Genomic DNA, 12,053 nt, shown 5'->3' with positions numbered 1-12,053 from the left:
TTGAAGAATAAATATGTTTATTTTAACAGGGATACTGCAATAAAAAGGCAAAAGCTTTCAAATACTCAGGTAATAGACTGGTTCAAAATTAGACAATAAGTAATGCAAAAAATTGCCTCTGGGGCTTCCCTGGTGGTGCAGTGGTTGAGAGTCAGCCTGCTGATTCAGGGTACACGGGTTCGTGCCCCTGTCTGGGAAGATCCCACATGCCGCGGAGCGGCTGGGCCCGTGAGCCATGGCCGCTGAATCTGCGCGTCCGGAGCCTGTGCTCCGCAACGGGAGAGGCCACAAGAGTGAGAGGCCCGTGTACCGCAAAAAAAAAAAAAAAAAAAAAAAAAAGAAAAAGAAAAAATTGCCTCTGAGGGCAACAGGGTATGGCCCTCCTTACTCCTATCTGTATTCAATCATATAAAATGAACTAGTCCTTTTAGAAACTAGTCACAATTTTTTTTACTCATAGCTTTAATAATGGTTAAACTGTGGTTAGTTTTTAAATGAAGCTCAGTTTATTCAATAAACTGAGACCCTGTCTATAAATGCCTCATCTTGTGAATCATATCTATTGACAATTTCAGCCCCATTAAAAGAAACAGCATCCAGTTTTATAAACCTGATAGAGCTGGCACTAACGGCAATCATAATCACCATGTAGATAAACAACAGAACAAACTAAGATGAAAATGAAATAGAGAATAGGTTTGAAAGTGAAAAAACTGTGACTGGCCCCATTATAATGTAAGCTTAACAAGGGCAGTGATCTTTGTTTTATTTGCTGAAGTATCCCAGGTGCCCCAAACAATGTTCCAACACATTACAGGCACTCATTTATTCGAGCGAAATTTATTCACAGTGAAACTGGGCACTATAATAACTACCCCTGGGCAAATAGGGGGTTTAATGGAGACATCAGAAAGACACCTTACTTCTAAGTATATGATGGAATATAAATAAATATGTGTATATATATATATATATAATATATAATATTTTTCCTGTCAAATTTATGAATAACTTCTAATTCAGACCATAACTTCAATTTGGCAATCATTCTGAAACCTGACAAAAGCCTGTCTTACTACCTTTGGATTTAAAAATACCTATGTTCTAGCCCAAAGTCAAGTTTCTTATCTCTAGATAAGAAAACTGAACTAAAAGAATCATCTATACACACAAAGTATGTTTAAGAAGAAAAAACACATGTGCAATAATTAGGTGATAATAATTTCTTCCAAATATAAAAATTTCCACTACATGATAAACCATTTCCTCCAAATACAAAAAAATAGGAATACCACTCCCTACTGGAATTTGCTCCGTAAGGATAAGCCATGTCTTCTCATGCATTTGTGTCTGTTCATAGCACCCGATATTTAATTCAACACACAAGTGTTTAGTACATTTCACAAGCCCAGATAAGGATAAAAGCCTGTCGTAATGGAGAGAACAATGGACTGGAATTTAAGAGACCAAGGTGCTAGTTTCACCTCTGCCAGTTTTATACAAACTCTGAACCTCAGATTCCTTATTATAAGAATGAATGAGCCAAACCACATGTTTTTTTTAACTGTAAATATTTGAGGAAGATAAGTAGTAAAAAATAAAAGGATCACTTACAATGAAGGCACTTAAGAGATACAAATTTTAATAAATGGGTGGAAAAGCTTTAACTGGGACATTACCTTAAAAAATAAAATCTAAAATTATATGGCTAAATGACTTGTAGTTTTAACAAATTTAGGATAAAATTACATCTCTGATATAAATTCATCAAGCTATATACACCTCGGAGTTGTATATCTCATTTTATTTAAGTTATATTTTAATGAAAAAAAATAATTACCTTAGTAAAAGCAAAGAAAAAACCAGAAAGATTATACCTCTGAGCTAAAGTCTTCCAATGAGTAAAAAAATATTGATTTTTATTTTTTTGGCATAATTTTTCTGACTGATAAAACCAAATTACAACACGATAAGAAATCTTATGTCTGACTCATAGCATAATAAAAAAGGTCATGCTTAAAAAAATATTTCAGAACTCTATTTTTCCAAGGGCCTCTCTTAATTTACTTTTTTTTTAATTGACTTTTTAAATCAAATCATTCTCTTTGAAGTGCCCTCATATTGTTATCCTTTTTATAATTCTACTGGATCATCAAATGTCAGTGGTTATGCCCGGAGTGTGAGTACATCCCAAAGATCACCTTCGTAGACTTCATGAAATCCTGTGTCTTTTGAAAATGACTGATGGGTAAGAGACTTTATTACATTATATTGCCTTAACTACCATGCTAATCATATAAGCAGCAAGAGGAACAAAGATAATGACAGGATAGGTAACCCATGTTAAGCCAAGAAAGGTGAACTAATTTTATTAGCGGTCAGTTCATTAGTGAATAATTTCATGTTCTGCCAAATCCACTTTTCCTAAGTAAATGTGTAACTGCAGTTCCTTGAACAATAAGCATTCAAGTAACAAGACTACAACTGTGAATAAGATAGATGAAATGCCTCATAAAATTTAGTATAAGGTATTGTTTCAGTTGAGTTTTCTAACTTAAACTAAAATCTAAACTTCTTTACCTTCTTGAATTTATGTCAGGTCAGGGGGCTAATTACTATTACAGAAGAGGCTCCTCTCTACCTCATGTTCACTGTTATGCAAAATTTAAGGCTTAGAGTTGGTTTTGATGGATCTGAAATAAACTTACCTCTGTCCATCTACTGTACAAACGGACACACCCCACAAATCAGGACTGAACTTGGCTAACTGAGGAATATAATCTGCAACCTATCCAAAACAATGGAAAGAAATTAACAGATATAATATAGGCAAATAGTATTTTCTTCTACCAAAAAACTGATCTCAATTTAGCTTCTGCCAATGAACAGTTATTTTATAATACTCAGTGGCTTTGTAGTCTATCTTTTATAACAATATTCATAAAAACTAAGGGCACAACAGACTTGAGGATTACAAGTGAAATCTAAGTGACTTCTCTCAGTCTCCATCACCTACTATGTTTTCCAATGCATTCTGTCTTCCTAAAAAAGCACAGTCTAAAAGAACTAGGATTTGATTTTTTTTTTAAGGGAAACAGAACTTCTTTAATCAGGGTCATGCTAATAGGGTTTCATTACCTAAAAACTTTCAGTATGGAGAATAAATAAAATAGCGCTTATATTATGTAGAGGATTTTAAAAACTGGGAACATTTTATTTAATGTTCAAGGATATCATACCTGCAGAAATTCCCAGTAAGCTACTTTTTAATTAATTAAAAATTTAAAAGCCATCTCAATCATTTGAAAATCAAAAAGAACTCTTAAGCTTAGATTTCTTTTTAGCCAAAATAACAATTAACTATTTGAAATATTTTAAAAGCACTTACTCCAGTGGCTTCACTTAAATTTCTTAATTAGCAAAACACAAAACTACACAATTTTACTCTCTACCTCAAGTTTAGTTGAATTTATTAAGTGATAGGCTTAGGAAAAACGTTACCTTTCCTCCAGACTGCTTTTTAGCACTCTCATATAACTCATCAATGTGTGAAGTAAAAGACATAAAGTCAGGAATGACAAACTTTCTTCTAAAGGCTTGTGTCAACAAAACAATGTTGCTTTGAACACATCTGCGGAATACGAGAAAAAAATTAATAGACTGGTACCTTTCAAATATTAGTACTTGCTAATAATAACAATATTAATCAGGAGAATATTCAAACAATAAAGAAATTCAACATTTTAAACAACAAACTAAATTCTATAAATTATACTCTTTCTACATTATTTTCTTTCCTTCAAGCAGCCTTTCATGTAGCTGGCTTGTAAGCTGTTGAACAAGTGAAAGAAATAAATTAGCCTAAAAATTGTGTCAAAGATTAAAACAGCAGAGCATTCCACCAGATTAAGTACCAAGACCATCTAAAAACAAGCTTTTCAGCCTACCAGAGTTGATAAGCATTCAGCAAGACATTTGGTTAACAAAAATCAGACTTTAATATATAGCTGAGATCCTGTTTATTCTTCCATGAAATAACCTCAGACACATATCCTTTAATTTCTACGTATTACTAGTATTTCACAAAAAAATAAACATTTTGTATTTTAATATATTTTTCCTAAATTACATTTTGAAAAATTTGCATTTCTAAGCTAAAAAAAAGGGAAATAATACCAACTTCGTTTAGTCAGATTTGTCTCTTATATGAAATACTTATTAAAATGCTTATAAAAATAATGTATAACTTTAAAAATTATATACAGTAGTATAATAATTTTATATTATTTGAATCACCAAAAATGTTAAATTACATTATTCTATTCACTGTAAGATGTGTATATACATTGTAGAATAAAATTGTTTCACTGTTAAAAATTATTTAAAAGATATGGTAAACCATCTGGATAGGAGAGCATGAAATCTAATGATTTGAACCAATATTCTACTTTGTTTTAAAAAGGATTCAAGCTAGAAAATCAACTTATTAATGTAACCTTAAAGAGTTTAAAAATAGGTAACAGCCAGCCATATACCCTAAATTCATCTTCTTAAGAGAGTCTCAGAAACTTAGTAATAGAATAGTTAATTGATAAAGGAAGACATTTGCAGACCTGAGCATCAAGCCATAATATCAACTTAAGACTAAGCCCATAACAGATTAAAAAGTACTAAGTTTCAAGTACTATTTATCCTGCTTAACCCTCAAAACATGAACACTCTGAGAAGATGATTTCCCCACTTTACAGATAAGAAAAATCTGTGTTTAACTTGCAAGTAAATAACATGCACTAATTATAAATGGAGAGTCGGAGAAGTAGACACTCTCGGTATTTCTTTTTCAATCCATGGTAAATGATAAATTTTTATATCTCAGTATCTTAATTCAAGTTGTTCTTAATAAAACATCAAATTAGAATTAAAAGCCAGCTATCACACTTTAACTATTAATAAAAATCCAGAATATATACTCACTTGGTCAACATAAAATTAAACACTGATTTAAAATAAAATAGGTTATTTTCAGTGATAAAGATGTGCTTCAGTTACAACATGAAAAAGTTACAGTCCTAATTTCCATTATTAATCTACAGATGTAGAAATAATTGACATCCAAGAGATAACAAATATTTACTTCAATAAACTTTGATAAATTTTGACATAGTTTCAATGTTAATCTAATAAATACTTTTTGCCATTGACTTAATATTTAATATGCTCCAAACAGCAATTCAACTTGCACGTGAGTTGCAAGTAATATATAACAAAAGACACATTTCTCAGCAGAAAGAAGTTAGGACAATTCCTGACCTTAAATCACTATATCTGTATCAAATCAAATCTACATGCCCCCTTTTTCAAGAAGTATTACATGAGAAAATATGAGGACTGCCAAACATAAATTATTAACCTTACTACTAACTATTTAACTACTCAAAATTAAACAGCACTTTTAAAACATTAACAATATTGTACAGTCAGTGAAACTGGGATTTTTTTTTTTTTGCTCTATCAGAAGGTGCTCATAAAGCTGTGCGAACAGCCTTCACTGGTGAATTACTATGGCCAACCAAGGCAATACCATTCAAAAGAGTGTCTAGCTGCATGCTGATGAACAAACTGTAATGTTTTTCTTGGGAGTTATTTTAATATAGATGCCATGAATCTAAGCAGAAAATCAGAAGGGATATAAAGTGACCTGAGGAGGAAGTGCTTATGCTTTTCAACAGTCACATCTTTCTCATGCTTTGTTCAGTTTTCTCATCTGTAAACTGGTAATAATAATTTTTCTTTCCTTCTTTACTTAAATGTTTAGGGTTAGCAACTGTAATGCACATCAATGTTTTACAAAATATCTCACATATAATTTTTCATTAGTAAAATAACATAGTGGATAAGAATTTTTTAAGAAAAAGCAAATACAAAGACTACCATTCATTTCCTCCAAAACAAAAAAGATAAAAAAATTATGATCACACATAAAAATACTTCTAATATTTATATGGCTAAAAATGCATGAATAAATAAGGCATTCCTTTTCAATACAAATTTTCTACTTCTATTGAGATTATTAGCATTAAAAACAATTGATTATCTAGATAGGTACAGGCAGTCTCCAACTTTCAAATAGACCATGCTCCAAAAAATATGCATAGAATTCATCTTCCCATTCAGAAAAAATTCTACATATTAGATGTTTCTCAGATTACCCTCAAAGGCTAAATATATTAAGCAACAATGTATTTTAGGTAAAATATCAACACGTTGACTTCAACCAAACCTTTCCACTTTCCTTTATAAATTACTTCTTTGGGAAGATGAATTCCATTGTACCCACCTGCATGGAGGTGAGATTATTTCTGGCAACACTAACTAGAAAACTTCTCATTTTGAAAACAGAGAAAAAACTTCTCTGAAGCAATCACCATTCCAGGTGACCTGAAAAGGTTAATAGTCAGAGGTGTTTTGTTTGTTTTGTTTTGGCGGTACGCGGGCCTCTCAGTGTGTGGCCTCTCCCGTTGCGGAGCCCAGGCTCTGGACACGCAGGCTCAGTGGCCATGGCTCACGGGCCCAGCCGCTCCGCGGCATGTGGGATCCTCCCGGACCGGGGCACGAACCCGTGTCCCCTGCATTGGCAGGCGGACTCTCAACCACTGCGCCACCAGGGAAGCCCAATAGTCAGAGGTTTTGAATCACCTCATTCTAGGGATGAAAAGAGAAATCATATGCCTATAGATGTAAACTTTTCCATTGCTTGTTCACATATACCACTAAGCATTTGTCAAGTTGGGAACTGCCTATATTACAATCATCAATTTTTTTAAAAAAATTGGATTAGTATTTAAAATAATGCTAATTGTTAGTTTTTAATATACTTATGGGTAGAAAATTTTATGATTGTTTCCTGGCTTCATACTCAGTGTATTTAAATTACTTTCAATTTCATATTTAAACAGAGCAATATGTTTATGAAGCACAAAAGAAATTTAACCAGTACTAAAAAGGTATAAAATACTGCTTTCACTTAGGAATTCCAAAGCAATTCCTTATACCCATTATCAACAGACCTACCTACCAACTCTCTGACAACTTCATTCTCAGATATACCAAAATAACCCCCCAGAAGGCACCCCACAATCAAGATACTTTGCACAGAGAGTTCATGAACACTAAAAATAAAATAATCTTTACTGCAAAGGCACAGCTAACTAGAAGTGATTTCCTTCCCTTCACAAAGAAACAGGTTCTGAAGATTCAAAATTCCTAACACCAATTCCAACATGGAACTAAAATCTACACTTAATAAGGTTGGCTGAGCTCACAGAATCAAGAAACTTGTGGTGAAAAGACAGAGATCTAAAATTGCCAGCAGTGCTTCACAGTATGCCAAGATACTTGGGAGGATCTCAGTTAAATACTTATACCTTCAAATGACTTAATATTCCAGGATATTCCCAGGAGACATCTAGAACAAATCATCTAGCCCCCAAAAGACAATAAAAGAAAAAAAATAATAAAAATGCATACATACAAATAAACTTTCAAGGTAGATGCTGGAATTCATTGGATCTATTCCAACCTAAGCCTATGGTCTGGAAAAAGCCAATACCTTACAGTAGTGTTTACAGTTTTATACAAGTTTTCATTTAATTTTAGTTGTAAAATACCATTTACCTCCTTGGGATCCATGACAAACTTGCTGTCTATTAAATCATTAAGCAATCAGACTAGTAGGAACACATTATGAAGATAATAAAGATATGCAAATATAAGAAAGTCAAAATAAATATTCTCATTCAACCAAATGAAGGCATTCATGTCCAAAGTTAGCATTAAGTTTTTAAACATTATGAAGAAAACAAAAACAGCCAAAAGCCTATGTAGTAATATGTCTGAAGAGAGGAGAGAAGCAGACAACAGAGACATATAAAACTAACGAATATAGGCTGCCTGAAGCCGTCTCATTTTACGGTGTCATCTAAAACACCTTGTAGGAAAGAACTGAGACCATGCTGAGAAAGGCTGCAAGATATGCAGATGAATTAAGAGATCAATTTAAACCATGACAGGACAAAGAGTGTGCTCTATTCAAACCGAATGCAATCTCCAGGTACTATAAATTGGAAACATCCATGGCTACGCTTCCTCAGAACAGTTTCAAAGTATATTCTTAGCCCCAATGTATTATAGAACTTTAATGTGCACCAAGTTGTTCCAAACAATTTATGTTTATAAGTCCCCTCCCCCCTTTTTTTCAGTTACACAGGAAGCACTGGTCTTCAAAGATGCAATTTCGTTTTAAAAGAAAAATCACCATATAGCATAGCAAGTGACCATTAAAGGTTTGGCAGAAATTTTTACTTTTTAAAAAGATCTTTGTCTAGCATGACACCATCTGATGTTGTTTGAAGAGTTAATCTTAACATATCCATACACTCTTTCAACCTGGGATCAGACGTTCGCAATCCTGTAGATTTGAGTGCCTGTTTTTAAAAAAATAAGAGTTTGTAAATATATAGTGCAAATAAGGTATATGCTTATTCCAACTACAAGTTTTTAACTCCTGTATATAAAAACTTCTACACAAGACCTGAATATGTATATGGCATTTTAGTGTCACTATTACCCACTTTCTGGACAAGTTTCTCATTGTTTCTTTCATTTTCTTTCATTGATTACCTTGAAATGAGCATGATGAAAATTTGAAAATAAGAGAAACAGTGTCAGTCAGAATCTACACGTCAGATGACCTTTAAAACTACATTTCAATATTACCATATTATTGATTCAGTATTACTGATTTTTAAAAAGTGAAGATAGAAAAATATAAAAACTTACTGTAATAAATTTATGAACAGGTATTTTCTCTTGTCCTTCTGCGATTGTATAGAATAGCAAATCTTCCAAGCTAGGTAACAGACCCTGCTTTATTTTACTAAAGGGGGGAAGAAAGAAGACAAAATTAACCCTTATGTGAACATTCAAGTGGATTTTAGCTATATCCATTTAAAAATAATCACTGAACCAAACTACAGTTGAGTTGATCTATTCATCAAGACCTAATATCATAATAAATGCTGATTTACCAAAATCAAACAGTATTACTGAAACCGCACTGAAAAACAAGTTTAAAAAATGATTCATTAATTAATACAGATATCCTTTAATCCCAAGTTTTAAAATCTTGAGTACTATTTCTAGTGGTGCTAATGCCTAGCCATCTGTTATGGTAATACCTTCCTGTACAGCCTAATACAATCACCCAATATTAATTATGGAGCCTAGCCAATGCTCAGGTAAGAGTCAATACTTTGTTCTCTTGTTGTTATTGTTTTTTAATATGATGACTATACATATATATTGTTCAAAGTTAACCTGATTGTAAATCTGGGGGAGAGAACAATTAAGTACTGGACAGTGAAGACTAGTGCGTAAGTCCTTGAATCCTGGCTACAATACTTACTAGCTGAGTCACCCTGGATAAATTAATTAACCTTTCTGTTAATCAATTTCCTCATCTGAGAAAGGGAGATAATAGGGCCTGCCTCACAGGGTTCTTGTGAGAATCAGTTGACTTAATACATTCAATATCTTTAGAGCACTGCCTGGCAGAGAGTAAGTACTCAATCGTTGGTAGTTGTAGTTACTATGTCTAAAGTGACCTAGGCTTTTACATGTACAGACCAAATGCCACAAATCACAAAGACTGTTAGAATAAAAATTTTACCATAAAAATACATTAAAATCTAGTATAAAGTGCTATGATTAACCAAACTTAATCAAGAAAAAATTTTTCCTATCCGTTGAAAAGCTTTCAGGTAAACAAACTATAATGAACCTATTTAATGTCTTCTTTCTGGGGGCTCTGAAACTGAAATGAATACATTTCAATATTCTGAACACCTATGACTGCCATAAGTATTATAGTGATGTTATGAGAATTTTAGATCTAGGGCAGACCAATCCCCTCTCCATCCATCACTATTAAAATCAAAGGTAGAAATATATATGTGTGTGTATATGTATAGAATGTGTTATATATAAAATATCTGGAAAGACTTTACCTGTATTTCAAGAAAGAGAGAAAATTAGAGAGTGGTCCATATATTTCTAACTTAAAAGACAATAGAATACAGTGTTGTTTCACAGAGCATGTACATTTACATATGGACATATAAAATTTCTCCTAAAAGACACATTAATGTTGGCATTAATATCATTTATACTTGTTTTCAAAGCTGTTATACCAACTTTTAGTTCTTAAAGTCAACCCTAAAGTATAGGAATTTCATACCAATGTTTAAAAAAAAACTAACACATAGGATTATTGTAATTTAATGATATATCCCAGATATATAAATATTCCCTGAAGCAATTCTGGCTCTTAAAGAACTTTTAAAAATGTATTTGGGATATTTTAATAATAAGAGTTAAAATTTATTGATCACTTTTGTTAAGTACTCTGCTGTTTTACATTCGTTCTAATTTAATCCCTCCAATGATGTCATAACAGAAGGTACCATTATCCAAAATATAGTATGGTTCCTGGCACACAGTAGAAGCTCAATTTATTCATTATTTGTTAAAAAAAAAAAGACTAACTCTATCCCCATTTCACAGAGGCTCAGACAGGTCAACAAACTTCCCAAGACTGCAAAGTGGTAGAGATATAGTTAGAACCTCTGTTTCTCTGAATCCAGAGTCCAAACTATATACCACTACAGTTTTACTGGCTCTCAAACGTACTAGCTAGTTATTACTTTTATAAGGTACAATTTTTCTAGGTTTTAGCCTGATCTAAAACCATTAAACAGGATTCAACAATACTGATGACTTAATATAATACATTTAAAGAAAAATTGAGCCAGCTGTCAAAAACAATCAGTGGAAAATAACATACCAATTATTTACAGAAAGTGGTTTGTCAAATAAACTTCAGATAGTGGTAGTTTATCACTTTAAACTGCAGAATAAGCTTTCTATGTATTTATCACAGTAAATGGTATTTGTTTTGCCTAAAAGCTATGTAAGTAACATAAAATATACACTTCTTTAGCTTATGGTACATAGGGCAAAAAAATTAAAATGACCATGTTTACTTCCACAGCTAGCAAAAAAAGGTAAATATTTACTTGCTTTTGGAGAAGAGACTAATTTTTATCCATAGGAGAGAGATTTAAGTCATCCCTAAAAAATATGCTCGCAAAATAAATGTTCAAAATTGATTTTTTTAAAAAAGTACTACCAATCTCAGCATTTAAAAGCTCTGACTCTTATTTGAGAATGAGTTCACTTCAACAGTCTGGTGAACAAATGCACAGATTCTCCCCAAACAACACACAGAAGTTATTCCAAAGACCTTTCTTGGTATTACCCCCTTTTCTTTCCCCAAATTTAATATGGTTTTGTGGCAACGCTTCATGATAATACATTTTGCTCTTAAAATTCAAAAGCTAAAAATTATAGTTTTCAGACTATATAGTAACTAGGATATTCTTGAGAAGTATTTAAGTTTTAATGACAAAAAAAATAGACTATAACAGGCTTTCAAATTGTAATATCAACAATTGTTGATAAGCCCTTAGATTCCTTAAGGAAAAACATGAATGGTTATGACACTCAGCAACTAAAATGGGATAGTTAAATCCAAAATAAAGTCCTTGTTTCATACCTTTTTATTCCTTCCCTTTTATTCTCCCTCATTTTCTTTCTAATTTCTGCCTTTAAGATCTTTTCACTGCCATTTTGTTCCTTCTTTTACCCATTCCTCCTCCTACTTTACCCTCACAAAATACCTGCCTACAACACAGAAATGATTTCTTTAAAAAATTAAAAAAAAAAAATCCCATGTATTTAACTGGCATCTATAACATGTACAGCATTATAGTAGTCATTACTTACAGTCTAAAAGGAAAATAGAAGACATACATCATGAGGAATTACAAGAAAGAAACAATGGGATCCAATCACTGGAAAATTACCTCACTGTGGACTAATAAGGTAAAGTTTTAGAAGAGGTGGAATTAGAGCTAGACTTGAAAGATGGGTAGAAG

The 12,053-nt window shown here is 32.3% G+C and overlaps 1 protein-coding gene across 2 annotated transcripts in view; it reads right to left on the bottom strand.

Annotated features, from left to right (window-relative positions):
* GLS (glutaminase) overlaps positions 1-12,053 on the bottom strand; it is an 80,393-nt gene that overhangs the window by 58,065 nt on the left and 10,275 nt on the right. For both annotated transcript variants that reach the window (XM_079923565.1, XM_079923566.1), the window contains exons 2-5: positions 8,839-8,935; positions 8,362-8,483; positions 3,502-3,631; positions 2,709-2,788 (exon numbers count right to left, since the gene is read on the bottom strand). In XM_079923565.1, coding sequence (XP_079779691.1) covers positions 2,709-2,788; positions 3,502-3,631; positions 8,362-8,483; positions 8,839-8,935 — 429 coding nt within the window. The remainder of the gene's footprint in view (positions 1-2,708; positions 2,789-3,501; positions 3,632-8,361; positions 8,484-8,838; positions 8,936-12,053) is intronic.

The sequence above is a fragment of the Stenella coeruleoalba genome (genome assembly GCF_951394435.1).
Source record: "Stenella coeruleoalba genome assembly, chromosome: 6".
Classification (NCBI taxonomy): Eukaryota; Metazoa; Chordata; class Mammalia; order Artiodactyla; family Delphinidae; genus Stenella; species Stenella coeruleoalba.
This window is presented reverse-complemented; position numbering and strand designations above follow the sequence as displayed.